Genomic DNA, 18,292 nt, shown 5'->3' on the forward strand with positions numbered 1-18,292 from the left:
CTGACGCGGGGCTCGAACTCACGGACCTCGAGATCGTGACCTGGCTGAAGTCGGAAGCTTAACCGACTGCGCCACCCAGGCGCCCCCCCCCCAACTCTTAACCTTGAAACAAAGGGTCCCATCTCCATCTCTAGCCTTCCTCTCCCCTCTCCCTGACTCAGGTCCCCAAATGGATGGCCTAGCCCCAATTCCAAATCTTCACATATGCCCCTATTAAATGGGGGAGTCTTGCCCTATCTGAAAACAGGGCACTGCAGCAGGGGGAGGTAGCGGGGAGGTGGATCCCTGCCACGTCTGGGGTGAGGCAGAGCTGTCTCTCATCCTACTGGGACCCCCCACTGTGAAGTTCCCTCCCCCCCCCCAGGGGGGTCACATGGAGCTGTCTGTGCAATTGAACAAGCACAGACTTGCAGGATCTCAGGGTGCTTCTGCAAGGAGGAACCCAAGGGGCGTATCCTGGGCCCTAAACTGCCCCACCATGGGGAAGAGGGAGAAGCCGGCAGTGTCTCCCTCCCAGGCTCTGGCTCCACGGACAAAGAGTCTCTGTGTCCCTGGAGAGGAGGGGTGGGGCCCCATCTGGCCTGAGGGTGAAATGGGGGCTGTGGGGTGGGGAGAGAGAGGGAATCTCCCCAAGCTGCTCCTCCTCCCTCCTCAGGGACCTTGAGGCTAAGACTTCTGCTAAAAGATTCTCATAAAGATACTGCCCTGCCCTGCCCTGCCCTGCCTTGCTGGGAAGTTCTTCCTAGTCTAAGCCCATCTTCGGACATATCTATGCCCATTCCCCTTTTTGAAAGGACCTTTCTGGGACCACACTCACTGTCATTTTCTCTCATTCTCTCCCTCCAATCAGAGATTCTTTGCCCAGAATAGAGACAGAAAGGGAATACCCCTGCTAGTTCCCCCAGCCCTAAATAATTTGAAATCATAATAAAAAGACCCTAGTTATGAGTGTAGCAGTGAGGAGAAGAAATTTTTCACAGATAAAGGAAAGAGGCTATTTTGAGGTTAAAGGTTTCCTCCCAGCTGCCTGTCCAGGGTCCGTTCGGAATTGGCATCATCTGGGACCCCTTCGCCTTGCGGGGAATCCGTTGGAGGGTGTCTAGGAGGGGGCAGAGGAGCCAAGGGATGGGTGGCAGGAGTCAGGTGCTGGCCAGCAGAGGTCACCCATCCAGGGAGGGATCAACATGGCCGACGCACCCCGGACTGTACTGATCTCAGGCTGCTCGTCGGGAATTGGCCTGGAGCTCGCAGTACAGCTGGCTCATGACCACAGGCAGCGCTACCAAGGTTAGAGGCCCAGGGTGGGGCCGGGAAGGGCAGGGGTGGGCACGGCTCTGAGGACCTTCAGCCGTCCTGGCACTATTTCCACTAGCCCATCCCTTCAGCTGTATTTGTGGGCTTGAGGAGGACCCAGGACACATGGAGGCCCCCTTCCCACCTCTGCTCAGGAATCACCCCTTCATCCAACCAATATTTCTTGTGCACCTACTGGGCACCAGGCACCAGTCAAGGTGCTGGAAACACAGCTCTGAACAAAATAGACAAAAATCTCTGCCCCGAGCAGTGGTGTGAGGGAGGAGAGGGAGAACAGACAATAAACAGATTTTAAAATTGTATAATATGTCTAGTGCCAATAAGTGCTAAGAAGCAAACTAAAACAAGGGTAGAGTGTGGTAGGAAGTGGGAGGTTGGTGATATTTTTTAAAGGGCTGGTGGGGAGGGCTTCCCGGAGGCTCCACTTGGCATTCCCTAGGACTCCCCTCCCCCACCCCTCCCCTGATTACCGCTCCGAAATAAGCCTCTTAAGTGACCCTGACCTTGGGGGCTTAAGGGGGTGGGTGGGGGGGCTCTAAATCTAGGGACCTGGCCTCCTGCAACTCTGGAGTAAAGTGCCCCAGTCTGCACCCCCCCCCCCCCCCGGGAACCTCTGACCCAGAGCACGCTGGAGCTGAAGTGGGCACAGGGCCACTACGTAAGAGGAGGTTGCAGGGGGCAGGGGCATTGCCCCAGTTGGCGGGGCTGATTCTCCCAGCCCTCTGCCCTCTGTCTTAGACACACACACAGCTTTGGGTGTGACAGTCTGAGGGCCAGGGTGCAAGGAAGCCATAGCACTGTATGTGTCTCTGTGCACACGCAGTGAGTGTGTAAAACTGCTGAAGGATGTTTATTCAATCACTTCCCGGCCTTTTGGCGAAGATCAGGTGTGAAGGATGTTTACCGAGTGCTTACAATGTGCCAGGTTCTGATCAAAGTGTCGCGCGTCAGGTGTATCAGTTAATCCCCGTATCACCTCTATGAGGTGGCCATTACCATTAGCTCCATCTTAGAAATGATGCACAATGAGGCACATTGGGCCAAAGATCCTTGCCCAAGGTCGCCCAGCTGGAAAGTGGCAGAGCCCGGATTTGAACCCAGGCAACCCAGTCCCTGTGGCCACACTCGTCACTGTATGTAGATGCATGTGGTCCCATTCATCTGTGCAACACCCATGAATCACACGGGCCCACGGATCACGTGAAAGTGCCCACCAGGGCTGTGCATGTGTGATTGTGGGTACATGCACGAGGGGTACAAACAGGTACACAGGTATTTAAGCTCAGCACGCCAACAAACCCAGGTTGTTGTAGGGGCGGGACACACGAGGAACTTCACTTTGCTGAGCCTCAGTGTGTCAGCCACTTCACCTACTTGTCCTGGCTTCTATTGCTAAGTAGCAAATCATCCCAAAACTTATGGTGTAATAGAACAACTGTAATCATCTGTGTCTCATGCTTTACAAAGGCCATAAATTTGGAAGGGCTCGGCCAGGCAGTTCTGGCTCAGGGTCAAAAGCTACAACTGGAACAGCGCGGGGTAGTCATGGGCCTGGGCAGGCATGAACCTCAGGGCTTCTCCATGTGGTCCCTCTATCTGGCTAGTTTGGGCTTCCTCCCAGCAAGGTAGTCTCGGGATAGCTGGGCCGCTACAAGGTGGCTGAAGATGTCGAGAGTGAACGTTACAGCAAACAAGGCAGAAACTGCAGCATCTTCTCTGGCTGAATCCCAGAAGCCATCCAATGTTACCTTCACCCTATTCTATTGACTCCTGGCTAGTCACAAGATTCAAGGAGAGGGACATGAGATTTCATGACTTGAGGGGGAGCAGCAAAGTTCTCAAAGAGCGTATGCGATGAAAGATATTGTGGCCATCTTTGGAAAATTAGTCAGTGGCCTAATCATAGGGAAGATTAGAGTCCTAATCATTGGAAGGATTAGAGGTTTATAAAAGTGTTCAGCACAGTGTTTGGCACATGGCAGGTATTTAATAAGCTGAAATTTCTGTGGATGATGGAAACATGGCTATTTGCATGTACACACACACACACACACACACACACACACACACACACACTGACCCTAAGTATGTATTTCTTTCCTCAAGGCAATATGTTCTATGTTTATTTTATTGGCGTCCTTCCTGGGCTATACATTCTGTGAAGCCAGGGACTTTGCCTATCTCATTTCATGCAATAGTCTCAGCACCTAGAATAGGGCACAGTGGATACTAAGTAGGTGCTCAGTAAAGGATGGATGAATGAATGGATGAAAGTACATGTAAGTGAATGTACACAAATATGCATTTGTGGCCGTGTAGTGAATGTAAGTAGGTAAACCTATGGGTCCCCATCCCTCTGTGACTGTTCATGCAAGATTATGGAAATACATGCAAATGAATGCAGAGGGAAAAGGAGCCCAGTGCCTGACCCAACACCGGTCTCTGTTCCCAGTGGTGGCCACCATGAGGGACCTGGGAAAGAAGGGGGCACTGGAAGCAGCTGCTGGAGAGGCTCTGGGGCAGACCCTCACCGTGGCCCAGCTGGACGTGTGCAGTGACGAGTCAGTGGCCCAGTGTCTCAGCTGCATCCAGGGAGGGGAAGTGGACGTGCTGGGTGAGACCGAACAGCCCCCGGGGGTCACTCCCCTCCCTGCCCTAACCACAGGTCCTCGTCCCAGCGAATCCTCTCCACTGTCTGAGCGCCAGCTTTCCTGCTTCACCAGAAACCTGTAGCCCTGGACAGAAGGGGTAGACAAGCCGGCTAAAAGCCCAGGGTACCTGTTTATTAAGGATACAAGAATAAACTTGAGTCCTGGGTGTAGGATGGATTTTATTGAATAGAACTTCCCACATTTGGAGAAAACCATATGCAGTTGGAAAAATTACTCTGATGAGTCATTTTGGGGAAAGAGCTTCTGTTGAAGAAGCGACACAAGTTCCCTCAGAGGCTTTTGAAGGAGGGCAGGTGTGGCTGTTTTGACGCAATGTGGGGTCAGAGCTGAACGGCTCATGTATTAAGGGGAGGCTGTTCCCAGCAGCCCTTCCCCCCCCCCCACCCAGGGTTCAGGGTCCCTATAACAAATGTTAAACTATATGTAAAAATCACCAGGGCTCCACACTCTTCCACTCGAGATACTCTGGCCTGGCCCTGAATTTGGAGCAGGGGATGGGATGATCCAGGGAGTGTCCCCACAGGAGTGGCACTAGAAAGGTTTGGGGGACCTCAATGTAACCTCACCCCCCCCCCTTAGTGAATAATGCTGGAGTGGGCCTGGTGGGGCCCTTGGAGGGGCTCAGCCTAGCTGCCATGCAGAACGTCTTCGATACCAACTTTTTCGGGGCTGTGCGTCTCGTCAGAGCTGTGCTTCCTGGCATGAAGAAAAGGAGAAAGGGCCACATTGTGGTGGTCAGCAGTGTGATGGGGCTGCAGGGTAAGCCCTGGGGACCCATCCCTGCGAATCCCCCCAGTGTCTGACCCTCCCCAGGCCGGAAGGATGGCAAATAGGTTTTAGCTCATACTCCAAATGAGCCTGTGTGGGGAAGGATTCCAAAGCTCTGAAGGAAGAATTTCGGGAAGAGTCTATGTCCACCATACTGTAAGAGGAGGCAGTGGTCTTACAGATACGGCCAATGGCCATCCACATCCAGGATCAGACCTACTTCCCAACACCTCTACAAGTCTCGCCCATCTCCCCAAACCCGAAAGAACCGTCAGAACGCCTCTGTGACGTTTTCTTGCCAAACACCTCCAACCAAGCCCTGGCGACGTCTGGCTCTGGGGCTCTGAGGTTCTGCAGAAACGGGGAGCAGTGATTGCTCAGTGATGTCTGCTACTGGCCTGCTATGGAGACCACCTGTTTGCCATCCAGGCTCCTGGGTCTTTCCTCCTTGAGTCCCTCTAGACCCCCTTCCTCCCCAAGGAAACTCCCTGGGATCCGCCCCCCTCCTCAGCAGGCCCCTTAAGGAATCCCCCTTACTTGTTAAGAATCTGATTCTACTACTCAGCCCCATCTCTTTGGTCCCTCTTCCAGCTGCACCTCCTAACCTCAGGGGCTACATTCCCTCTTCATACAAACAGATAAGAGCCCCAGTGAATCAGACTTGACTTCAGGGGCCCTGGAAATCCTATGCTCAAGTGGCCCAGAGGTTTAGAGGATGGAGGGAAGAAGGGTTTTCCAGGGCTAAGGACAGGTGGAGCACAGGGCAACCCAGGACAACCTAATCCTGAGCCCATGTGCTCCCATCACACATACATACACTCACCATGTTGGCCCTCGATAGCCCCTCATCCTGACCTTCAAACCCTCTTTGCTCTGTCTCCTGAAGACCCCATGTCCCTCCGGACCCACAAGCCCATCACCCAGACCCCAAAGGGCTCAACCTCCTCCAATCCTCTCAGGTGTCGTGTTCAATGAAGTCTATGCAGCCTCCAAGTTCGCCCTGGAGGGATTCTTTGAGAGCCTGGCTGTCCAGCTGCTGCAGTTCAACATCTTGTGAGGCGGGCGTTTGGGTAGTGACGGGGGAACGGGAGACAGTGGTGGGGAAAGACAAGGGAAACGGAGGCAGCGAGGAGGAGTGGGGTGGGAAGGCAGTGATGGTGGGGAAATGGAATCAGGAACGAGGAAAATGGAGGTATGGGAAGAGGATGGGCGGTACCAGGGGAAGGGCAGTGGGTGGGCTGGGGAACCAGGAAGGATGGGAGAGCGAGGAGGAGAGGGACGTCAATGGGGCCGCGAGGGGGTCGGGGTACCAGGCCCCGGTGCCCCCCCTATATCCCCAGCATCACCCTGGTGGAACCTGGTCCAGTGGTCACTGACTTTGAGGGGAAGCTCCTGGAGCAGGTTTCCACGGCCGAGTTCCCAGACACCGACCCTGACACCTTGCACTACTTCCGAGATTTCTACCTCCCAGCCTCCAGGGAGCTCTTTCGCTCCGTAGGGCAGAGCCCACAGGATGTGGCCCAGGTGAGTGGGGGGAGGGGGAGCGCAGAGCCCCAAAGACGCGGCTGGGGGGGCCGGGATGGGAGGGTGCCCCACCCTGCAAACCCCGCCTCCCTGAATCGAAGAACTCAGGGCTCCACCCCATAGGTCATCGTCAAGGTCATCAGTTCACCCAGACCCCCCCTGCGCCGACAGACCAACGCCCGCTACACCCCGCTGGCTGCCCTCAAGGCTGTGGACCCCTCCGGCAGCCTTTACGTGCGCACCTCCCACCGCCTGCTCTTCCGCTGGACGCGCTTCCTCAACCTTGGCCTCCGATGTCTGGCCTGCGGCTGCCTCCGCATCCGAATATGGCCCCGGTGAGCAGAGCTTCACCCGACCCTCCCCACCTCTGCACAGCCAGGCGTCTTCAGTTCATACCGATCTCAGAGGCCTCTACGGACTCTTCATTCATTCATGCACTCAGCAACCTGCCTGACCCACTCTGTGCCTGGGCCTTGGTGGGGCCCCAGAAATCCCTCAGCCTCCAGGCACACACACCGCGCCCCCCCCCCCCCCCACCATGGTCAGGGCTGGGACAGAAAGAGGGAGCCTTGGACCCTGGGCTGAGGAGCCCAGAGTAGGGAGGCTGGAGCTGTGTCTGGGAAGGCAAGGTAGGCTTCCTGGAGGAGGGGACATCGTTGCTGGACCTTGAAAGATGAAATAGACTGCCTCATTCAACCTCTGGACTTTATTATCTTGGGCCTGGAAATACAAGGATGATCTAAAACGCCCTCTACATAGAACCGAGTTGACTAAGGGGTCTTCAAGACTTTTCCGGTCACACAGCCCATCAGCAAAATGTTTCATGCACTCACCAGCGGCACATGTATATTTTTTTCATCAGATATATATTTGTTACCACTAGCAATCCCTATATTAAATATTTAATAAAGCTCAACTCCCTATGTCTAAATAAAAAATTTAAAAAGCAATAAGGTTCACTTCACACACATTAGAACGACTGCTATAAATAAACCGCGCAAACAACACTCGAGAAAATAACAAGTGTTGGTGACAAGGTGAAGAAATTGGAAGGCTTGTGCACTGTCGGTGAGAATGTAAAATGGTACGGTCACTATGGAAAATAGCGTGATAGTTCCTCAAAAAACGAGACAGAATTATCACGTGACTCAGCAGTTCCATTTCTGGGTGTGACCCCAAAGAACTGAAAGCAGGGTCTCAAGGAGATATTGGCACACCCACATTCATGGCAGCATGATTCACAACGGCCAAATGTGGAAGCAACCCCATCAACGGGTCCATCAACAGAAGACTGGATGAACACAATGAGGTACATCCACACGATGGAATGTTATTCAGCCTTAAAAAGGAAGTCAGTTCCAACACCTGCTACAACACGAATAAACCCCGAGAGCATTATACTCCGTGAAGTAAGCTAGACACGAAAGGACAGATACTGTAGGATTCCACTTGGATGAGGTCCCTAGAGGAGTCCCATTCACAGAGATAGGAAGTAGATGGTGGGCTCCAGGAGGGGGTGGGGAGTCAGTGTTTTGGGGGGACAGAGTCTCAGTTTGCAAGACATAATGCGTTCTGGAGATGGGTGGTAGGGAGGGCTGCACAACCACGAGAATGTACTTAACGCCACAGAACTGAACACTTAAAAATGGTGAACATGGTAAATTTCGTGTTATGTATATTTTATCACAATTAAAATTTTTATTTTTCATTATTTTTTATGTTTATTTATTTTTGACAGAGAGAGAGAGAGCGTGAGTGGGTGAGGGACAGAGAGAGAAGGAGACAGAAGATCTGAAGCGGGGTCTGGGCTGACAGAGGAGAGCCCCACGTGGGGTCAAACTCATGAGCCATGAGAGATCATGACCTGAGCTGATGTCAGATACTTAACCGACTGAGTCACCCAGGCACCCTCACAGTTAAAAATTTTTAAAAAGCAGGAGCCTGCGGGGCGCCTGGGTGGCCCAGTCGGTTAAGCGGCCGACTTCGGCTCAGGTCATGGTCTCGCGGTCTGTGAGTTCGAGCCCCGCGTCGGGCTCTGTGCTGACAGCTCGGAGCCTGGAGCCTGTTTCAGATTCTGTGTCTCCCTCTCTCTCTCTGACCCTCCCCCATTCATGCTCTGTCTCTCTCTGTCTCAAAAATAAATAAACGTTAAAAAAAAAAATAAAAAAAAAAAAAAAAAAGCAGGAGCCTGGGTGGCTCAGTTGGTTAAGCATCCGACCCATGATTTTGGCTCAGGTCATGATCTTTTTTTTTTTTAATGTTTTATTTATTTTTGAGACAGAGAGAGACAGAGCATGAACGGGGGAGGGTCAGAGAGAGAGGGAGACACAGAATCTGAAGCAGTCTCCAGGCTCTGAGCCGTCAGCACAGAGCCCGAAGCAGGGCTCGAACTCACGGACCATGAGATCATGACCTGAGCCAAAGTCGGATGCTTAACCGACTGAGCCACCCAGGCGCCCCTCAGGTCATGATCCTGTAGTTTATGAGTTTGAGTCCCACATCGGGCTTCACGCTCACAGTGTGGATGGAGCATGCTTGGGACTCTCTCTCTCTCTCTCTCTCTCTCTCTCTCTCCCCCTCTCTCTCTGCCCCTCCCCTGCTCTCTTGCTCTCTTAAAATAAATAAATAAACCTTAAAAATGTTTTAAGCAATAAGGGTCCTACTGGAGCCCCCAAGAGAGTATTACCAAGTTTCTTGGTCCTCATGTGGAGAATTCGGAAGCAAATGGACTGACTCCGTGTTCAATGCTGATCCTGTTTCTTGTTCACTGGGTGACCCTGGGCAGGTGACGTGCTGGTGGCATCTCCCGGAGAGCAGAGCTAACGGCAACAGCACCGAAATGACAGGAAGAGTCCCGCACGCTGGAGGTGGAGTCTTTGTGATGCTTCACGTCTGGCTACCACCCTGGAGGGCCAGGCCCCGGGCGAAGGGGTTTTCATCAATGTTTGCTCCTGCAACCTTAGTAGACAGAGGCACTCAGAAGCTGCCCAGTTCATAAATGAGGAAACCGAGGCTGTCCAGAGCAGAGGGAGGGGCAGGAATCAAGCCTGGGTCTCTCCAACTCAGTCTGTGCTGACCTCCAGGGGCCTCTCGTAACATCTTCTAGGAAAAGGGAAACTGAGTCCAGGGCCCTCCACACGTCTTTGAGTCAGAGATAATGGAGCTGCTTACTATTTTTTTCTCAAATGCGCCCCTCCTTTCCCCTCCCCGACATTGGATTTCTCAAGCGTGTTGGAAATACCTACAAAAGAATGTATGAAATTAGATCATGACGCCCGTTGCACAGCCTTGTGACTTGACCCAAACCACTGCATCTCACGCTTTAAAATGGCAGATTTCACGGTATATGAATTACATCTCAATTTAAAATTTAAACACATTTTTAAAAAGAATATAAGGGGCACACGTGTGTAAAAAGGTCTTTGGGCTGCCTCAAGAGGTTCACCCAAGGTTTACATCAGCCGGTTTCCTCCACATCTAGTTTTTGGTTGTGTGGGGCTCTGCCGATAGGAGGCATCAGCGGGGGATGAGAGGCTGGGAGGAGAAAGGCCAGAGTATTTGTCTCCCCCCCCCCCACCAGAGCTCCCTCCATGGGGGCCATGGTCCCAGCTGAGGCCCCAGCTCCAGTGTCTAAGAGCCACTCCCCCCTTGCCCCTTTCAGCTAAAGATGGTGATAGGACCCCCCAGAGGCCAGCAGAATGGCACTGCACTCCATAGGGCTACCCGCCTTCTGTCTCTACTTTTGCAATTGTCCCTGTCTTCATGGAGCCCCAAATTACCCGCTTTGAGTGTACTACCTCTTTCCATCCGGGACTCTGACTGACATCATGCATGTGTGCAAAAGACCAGGGGAGCAAAACACATACACACGAGCCCACCATCAGACTCCACCATTAGAACATTATTGATATTTGATGCCTGTCTTACCCCAAGAGTCTCCACTGTCCTGAATTCTATGTCCAATATTCTCTTGTTTAAAAAAAAAACCCAAAAACTCCCTTAAATAACTAATTTTATTTATTTTTAAATTTTTCTTTAACGTTTATTTATTTTTGAGACAGAGCATGAACGGGGGAGGGTCAGAGAGAGAGGGAGACACAGAATCCGAAACAGGCTCCAGGCTCTGAGCCGTCAGCACGGAGCCCGACGCGGGGCTCGAACTCACGGACCGTGAGATCATGACCTGAGCCAAAGTCGGCCGCTTAACTGACTGAGCCACCCAGGCGCCCCAAATAAATTATTTTAAAAGACAAATTTATCTTCTTGCCAACAAGGAAAAGCCATCAAAGTCACCGTGCGTGAAGCCAAACTCGACAGTTATTTACAGGTGGGGCATACAGTATTCCGAACCCCAGACTCATAGACCCCTGGTGTGAGAACATACCAGACCTTCTTCTCAGATTCCCCAGCAGCTACGGAAGTGAGCATGTGACCCCAATTCCACTCAACAGATGTACAGGATTTAGAGTTGAGAACCCCCCCCCCCCAAAAGAGGAGGGATCAGGAAAGGGAGGTGGCAGGAGAGACGGGGCATTGACGGAAGTGTCAATGAAAGCCAGAGTTTCAGGTTGGATTCAGGAGGATTTAAGCTCCTGCCCTGCACCCCCACTTTGTCCCTGTCCATCTTCGAAGGCTGGTGATTTCATTAGCCCCCAGCATCCAACCGGGTAAATTGCTTTGCAGCTTAAATCACCCTGAGCCAGTTTCTGTTGCATATAAAGAAGAATCACCGGGGCGCCTGGGTGGCGCAGTCGGTTAAGCGTCCGACTTCAGCCAGGTCACGATCTCGCGGTCCGGGAGTTCGAGCCCCGCGTCGGGCTCTGGGCTGATGGCTCAGAGCCTGGAGCCTGTTTCCGATTCTGTGTCTCCCTCTCTCTCTGCCCCTCCCCCGTTCATGCTCTGTCTCTCTCTGTCCCAAAAATAAATAAACGTTGAAAAAAAAATTTAAAAAAAAAGAAGAATCACCACCAATCCAGATGGCAACATAAAAGCAAAAGCAGAGTGTGTGTTTTGGGGCAGGGACTGTTACTACACTTTAGCTGGATGCTATTGCTTACAACAGAAATAGGCCGACGTTCAGAAGGTGTTGACGCACTAACCCTTGGTTCTCGATTTCTGCGCTCACACCTGCCCCTCTGTCCTCTCTCCCCATCTTAGCAGAGGGAAGTCTGTTCTGATGGCTCACGCCAAAACTCTCGGAGTCATCATACCTCACAGCTAATCAGATCTTGCTCACTTGACCTGTAAAATATATTCAAATATATCCAACCAACCGTTTTGCAACACCTTCTGGGCCCCCACCCTAGTCCAACCACCATCATTTCTCACCTGGAGCGTTGCACCAGCCCCCTCCCCGCTTCTGCACTCGCTCCCCCTACAGTCCATTCTCCACGCAACAGCCCAGAGGAACTTTAAATTATTTTTTTAACGTTTATTCACCTTTGAGAGAGAGAGACAGAGCATGAGCGGGGAAGGGGCAGAGAGAGGGAGACACAGAATCCGAAGCAGGTTCCAGGCTCCAAGCTGTCAGCACAGAGCCCGAGGCGGGGCTTGAACTCACGAACCGCGAGATCATGACCTGAGCTGAAGTCGGATGCTCAACCAACTGAGCCACCCAGGCGCCCCCCACCCCAGAGGATGTTTAAAATCAGCTTTTGACTAGCTAAAATGCTCAGTGCTTTAAAAAAATCAATATATATGTGCATATATATATATTTAATTTTTTTTAAGTAGGCTCAATGCCCAACGTGGGGCTTGAACTCACAACCCTGAGATTGAGAGTCACATGCTCTACTGACTGAGTCAGCCAGGCACACCTGAAAGAATACTTTAAAAAACAATTCTCCTAAGGGCGCCTGGGTGGCTCAGTCAGTTGGGCGTCCAATTTCGGCACAGGTCATGATCTCACAGCTTATGGATTTGAGCCCTGCATCGGGCTCTCTGCTGTCAGCACAGAGCCTGCTTCAGATCCTCTTCCCCCCCCCACCTCTGCCCCTCCCCTGCTCATGTTCTTTCTCTCCCCCTCTCTCAAAAATAAATATTTTTAAAAATTCTCCTGCCCTCCTCTTTCCCTCAACTGCCCAATTCCCGACACCCCCCACCTCGAGTTATCTATCCAGATTTTCTTTCTTTTTTTTTTTAATTTTTTAATGTTTATTTATTTTTGAGAGAGAGACAGACAGACAGACAGAGCACGAATGGGGGAGGGTGGAGAGAGAGAAGGAGACACAGAATCCGAAGCAGGCTCCAGGTTCCCAGGTGTCAGCACAGAGCCAGACATGGGGCTCTGACTCATGGACTGTGAGATCATGACCTGAGCTGAAGTCGGACACCCAACCAACTGAGCCACCCAGGTGCCCCATTTAAAAAAAAAATTTTTTTTAATGTTTATTTGTTTTCGAGAGAGAGACAGAACGCAATATCCAGATTTTCTTTCTGATTATACAAGGAAAAAACTGATAAGCAAACTGTGGTATTATATACGCAAAGGAATGTTATTCCACCTTAAAAAGGAGGAAAATTCTGGCACCTGCTACACCATGGGTGAACCTTGAAGACATTAAGCGGAGGGACATAAGCCAGACACAAAAGGATAAATACATTGTACGATTCCACTTATGCAAATCCATAGACAAAAAAGTAAAACAGAGGTTAACAGAGGCTGGGGGAGAGGGAATGGGAAGTCAGTGTTTCATGGGGACAGAGTTTCTTTTTTTTTTTTTTAATTTTTTTTTCAACGTTTATTTTTATTTTTGGGACAGAGAGAGACAGAGCATGAACGGGGGAGGGGCAGAGAGAGAGGGAGACACAGAATTGGAAACAGGCTCCAGGCTCCGAGCCATCAGCCCAGAGCCTGACGCGGGGCTCGAACTCACGGACCGCGAGATCGTGACCTGGTTGAAGTCGGACGCTTAACCGACTGCGCCACCCAGGCGCCCCGGGGACAGAGTCTCAGTTTGAGAAGGCGGAACGTTCTAGAGATGGATGGTGGGGATGGTCGCACGGCGATGTGAATGTGCTCGATAGCATTCCACTGTACGTCAAAAATGGCTAAAATGATAAGTTTTACGTTGTGCAGATTTTACCGCATTAAAAAAAATAAATATACTGAATATATATATATATATGATCTTTTTCACAAAAAGCAGCATACTATGAGATCTTTCCTTGAATACTACATCCTGGAAGTGTTTCCCGATCAGCCCGAGCAGACATTCTCATTCCTTTGCACAGCTGCAAAATATCGCATTGTGTAGATAGACAATAATTTATGCAACTGGTCCTGTACTGATGAATCTTTGGGCTCCCTCCAATCCTCTCCTATTATGTAAATGGCTGCAACGGATGACCTTGTGTGCATACATCACTTCACACGTGTGCAAGCGTCTCTGTCTTGGGATTACTTGGCCAAAGAAACTATGCATTTGTCATTTCTACGAACATTATCAAATTCATCTCTATTGGAAAGGACTGATGTCCATATGTTAACATGGTCACTTCCTCATAGCCTCACCGCACTGTGAGTGATTAGTCTTCGAGATTTTGGCCAACCTGATGGGTAAAAATCAGTACTTCACATTTCTCTCTTTTTTTTTAACCATACTGTTTTATTTTTTTATTATTATTTAAAAAAAATTTTTAACGTTTATTTTTGAGACAGAGAGACACAGAGCATGAACGGGGAAGGATCAGAGAGAGGGAGACACAGAATCCGAAGCAGACCCCAGGCTCTGAGCTGTCAGCACAGAGCCCGACACGGGGCTCGAACTCACGGACCGCGAGATCATGACCTGAGCCGAAGTCGGCCGCCCAACCGACTGAGCCACCCAGGCGCCCCTTATTATTATTTTTTAAATATGAAATCTATTGTCAAATTGGTTACCATACAACACCCAGTGCACATTTCTCTGATACTAACTTGCATTTCCCTTATTGTGAGTAAGGCTGTCCTTTCACATGTCAAAGAACCTTTTGTATTTCATTTTTTGTGAACATCCCGATCACACGTTTTGCTCAAGGTTTTCTGACTTTTTAACGCTTTTATTTATTTTTGAGAGACAGAGAGAGAGTGCGAGTGGGGGAAAGGACAGAGAGAGAGAGAGAGAGAGAGGGAGACACAGAGTCCAAAGCAGGCTCCAGGCTCTGAGATGTCAGCACTAGCCCGACATGGGGCTCGAACTCACAAACCGCGAGATCGTGACCTAAGCATGACCTGAGCCGGAATCAGATGCTCAACCGACTGAGCCACCCAGGTGCCCCTTGCTCAAGTTTTTCTATTGGACTGCTTATCTATATTTTGGGGGGGGGGCAGAAAGAGAGGAAGAGAGAGGGAATCCCCAGCAGGTCCCGCACTGCCAGCACAGAGTCCTATGTGGGGTTTGAACTCACCAACTGTAAGATCCTGACCTGAGCCAAAACCAAGAGTCGGACGCTTAACTGACTGAGCCACCCAGGCGCCCCTGGATTGTTTATATATTTATTATTTTTATTTTTATTTTTATTATTATTATTTTTTTATTTATTAATATTCTTAGAAATTCTTTACATATTATGGAGATTAGGGTGCCTGTAATACGAAGTGCACTCTTCCCCCATTTTTTCAACTTTTCTGTGACATAATGTGGCCTTATTTTATGTCATGGAATAATTTGCCCTCCTTATTGCTTTGAACTAAGTGAAAATCACCTTTGGATTTCAGGTCAGAGGAAGAAAGGACCTGCCCAGACTAATTCTGTTAAAACAGAAAGATAATATTGCTTTTCTTTTCAAAATTCTCCAATGGTTCCCCCTCTTACTTAGATTCAAAATCCACAGCTATGAGGGCTCCTACATGTTCTGACCCTTAAATATTAATCCCAAATTATCTTCCACTCTCTCCCTTTCACCCGCTTCATTCTGGAAACACTGACCTCCTTACTATTTCTTTTTTTTTTTTTAATTTTTTTTTAACATTTATTTATTTTCTTTGAGGGACAGAGAAGGAGCAGGGAAGGGGCAGAGAGAGAGAGGCAGACACAGAATCCAAAGCAGGCTCCAGGCTCTGAGCTGTCAGCACAGAACCCGATGTGGGGCTCAAACTAATGAACCTCAAAATCATGACCTGAGCTGAAGCCGGCCGCTTAACCGACTGAGCCACCCAAGTGCCCTTCCTTACTATTTCTTAAATGCTCCATGCACATTCCTACCTCAGGGCCTTTGTATTTGCTGTTCCATCCGCCTAGAACGCTTTTCCCAGATAGCCACATGGCTCCCTCCTTCGGTTCATGAAGGTGCTCAGATGTCACCTTCTCAGAGAGGCCATAAGATCGTACCCTATCGCCCTATCCCCTGAACCTGCTTTATTTGTCAATACCTGACATACACAAAAGTTATGTTTCCTGCCTGTCTCCCCCCACTAGAATGGCACCTCCCTGGGGAGGAGACTGTCCTCTCCTCGACCACACCCCCAACCCCTACTAGAGTATGTGGCACATGATAGATGCCCAAATATCTGACACCTGAAATAATGGGTGGGTAAATTAAGGCATCAAAATGAATCCGTGTCTGGGACACGTGGGTGGCTCAGTTGGGGTTAAGCATCCGACTCTTGATTTCGGTTCAGGTCATGATCTCGCTGTTCCTGAGTTCAAGTCCAGCGACAGGCTCTGTGCTGACAGTGCAGAACCTTCTTGGGATCCTCTCTCTCCGCCCCTCCCCCATTTGCTCTCGCGCTCTCTTGCTCAAAATAAATAAACAAACTAAAAAAATTTTTAAATCAAACAAATTTTAAAAATGAGACTCCCTGTAGCCTATTAAGCATTTCAAGACCCTTTCCTTACGACTCCCCAAATGCGCCATGTCTCTTCCACGTCTTCACATGGGCTGTTCCCTCCCCCTGAAACAAAACCTTCTTCTGTCTCCCACCCCTAACCCTCCACCAGATTTCTCTTACTGTCCTGAGACTTTCAGACTTTCGGGTCTCAGCCTAAATACCACTTCCTCCAGGATGCCTTCTTTGATTCCCCAGCCTGGGTGGGTTAGGAGGTTTCTCTGGGCCCTCCTAGCTGCTTATTTGGGGGCAGTTTTCCCTGATCAGGCTTTCACTTCTGTTAGGGCGCCTATCCCGGTGCTTTCAGACCCAGTAATCAACCCCAAATGCGACTGCTGAATTCTTCCTCCCCCACAGCAAGGAACAAGCTTCCCCTGAAATTTGTCACTGCTAGCAGGCCTCCTTGGACCGGGAACCAGAGGCATCTGGGGCGTGTCCTTAGGGATCAGGAGGCAAAGCCAGTTCCCGAAGCCTCAGGGACCAAGAAGTGACCGAGGAGCCTGGGTTGACACACAAGGTGACCAAGCAGAACGCGTCCTGGCGGCCTCATCTGGACCGAGACGCTCCTGACACCTCCTACCTGAGCAAGAAACGCCACCTTTCTGAGCATCGGTTTCCTCATCTGTGAAATGGAAGGGCTGCTGGCGAGAGAGCCCCCGCTAAGTGCCAGGACTGAAGTGTTTCACAAAAGAAGCCGTTCGCTGAAATGCTGGTATTTGTATTATTTCTTGCCTCCTGGATCCGGCCCGGCCTTTCCCGGGAAGCTGTGGGCTGGAAGCCTGGAGGAGGAGGGAGCGAAAACAGAGGCCACACATCCCTGCAACGCCGTCCCTCCCGCCCCGGCCTCCTTGCTGCAAACCCCGGGTCCCAGGGAGGGGAAGGCGGGCGGAATCCGAGCGGCAGCAGCAGCTGCTCTGGGCGCGCGGCCAACGTCCCCTCCCTCCACCACCCGCATTCCTGCGGGAGGGGGCCGAGCCCTCCTGGGCTGGCCGGAGGCTCGCTGGCGCCCTCTCGTGGCCGAAAGTTGGACTTGACCTTCAACTGCCGTAGCGGACCCGGGTGGAGCCCACCGCGGGTCGCCCGCCGACCCCCTACCCTTCTCCGGCTCCCTCTCACACGGGTTCGCTGAACTTGCTGTGTGACCTAAGGCGACTCACTTAACGTCCCTGTGCCCCCCCAGCTTCCTAGCTGCACAGTTTCGGGCAGGACGCTTCACCTTCTGGTGCCTAGGTTTTTGCATCTGCAAAATGGGTCAGTGGGTCCTGAGATTGCCGAGAGGACCCAAAGGGACAGTCCAGGTGATGGCAGCCACAGTAAACACCCACACCCCAGGGGAAGGGGTTTCCGTCCTGTTCCCTTGCTGTGTCCCCGCCCCCCACGCGCCGACAACAAAGCCAGCCATGCAAGTGGTGCTCAGATTTATTTCATTTATTTTATTAGTTGTTGAGCAAATGCTCATTCTTCATGAGACGCGAGCTCCTGTCACTCATTCACCCAGCACCCACTTTTGCCTCCATCCATTTGTTCAACTCCTCCATCAATCTGATCATCCGTCATTCACTGGATGACTAAGCTGTGTCACAGAACCCCCTCTCCCCCCCCCCCCCCCCCCCCGCCGCCACACCGTTTGTTTTCAAAGTGTTTCGTGTTTCCCCGCCTCCTCTGTTGCTCCCTCGTACCCGACAGAGGGCGACGGCGGTGCTGGGCCCTCCCCCAAGTCAAAACCGAAACTCAAGGGAGGTGCGGGCCTGAGCAGGCTTCAAAAGCCTCAGATGTGTTTACCTAACAAGGATTTCCACTCCGGGGTGACTCAGTCAGTTGAGCATCTGACTCTTGGTTTCAGCTCAGGTCATGATCTCCTGGTTCATGGGTTCGAGCCCCTGCATCAGGTTCTGTGCTGGCAGTGTGGAGCCTACTTGGGATTCTCTCTCCCCGCCTCTCTCTCTGCCCCTCCCCTGCTCCCCGGCTCATGCTCTCTCTCAAAATAAATTAAAAAAAAAAAAAGAGTTCCCTCGGGAGACAGAGATACTGGCAGAGTAACAGGAGGCCCAGACTGGACAGAAAGGTGGGAGGGACTGAGAACAGCGCCCCTGCCATCCTTCACCTTTGGACGACCCCTTGCTCTGGATACCTAGGAGCCCCTGGGACAGAGGGAGGATGCGGACACCTGGGGTGGTCACAAAGATGTGAGGGGGAGAGCTCACAC

The 18,292-nt window shown here is 51.2% G+C and overlaps 1 protein-coding gene and 1 long non-coding RNA gene across 4 annotated transcripts; one reads left to right on the forward strand and one right to left on the reverse strand.

The window, feature by feature from the left end:
* Positions 1–1,141: 1,141 nt before the first annotated feature.
* Positions 1,142–7,989, forward strand: RDH8 (retinol dehydrogenase 8). Of its 3 annotated transcripts, none has more exons than XM_003981846.6 (6): positions 1,142–1,287; positions 3,767–3,928; positions 4,566–4,745; positions 5,714–5,807; positions 6,095–6,278; positions 6,402–7,989. In XM_003981846.6, exons 1-6 carry the CDS (start codon positions 1,185–1,187, stop codon positions 6,615–6,617), a joined length of 939 nt encoding a protein of 312 aa, XP_003981895.4. In that variant the 5' UTR covers positions 1,142–1,184; the 3' UTR covers positions 6,618–7,989. The 3 variants fall into 3 exon arrangements, with proteins under 3 accessions (XP_003981895.4, XP_044901276.1, XP_044901279.1); XM_045045341.1 differs by having other exon boundaries at positions 6,450–7,989; XM_045045344.1 differs by lacking the exon at positions 4,566–4,745 and having other exon boundaries at positions 1,143–1,287.
* Positions 4,125–16,986, reverse strand: LOC102899737. Its single transcript, XR_439655.5, has 3 exons — positions 16,667–16,986; positions 8,965–9,519; positions 4,125–4,682 (listed from the first exon to the last, which is right to left on the reverse strand). It is a non-coding gene; the product is annotated as an uncharacterized LOC102899737 (long non-coding RNA).
* Between the last annotated feature and the right edge of the window lie 1,306 nt (positions 16,987–18,292).

Source organism: Felis catus, chromosome A2 (assembly GCF_018350175.1).
Source record: "Felis catus isolate Fca126 chromosome A2, F.catus_Fca126_mat1.0, whole genome shotgun sequence".
Taxonomy (NCBI): domain Eukaryota; kingdom Metazoa; phylum Chordata; class Mammalia; order Carnivora; family Felidae; genus Felis; species Felis catus.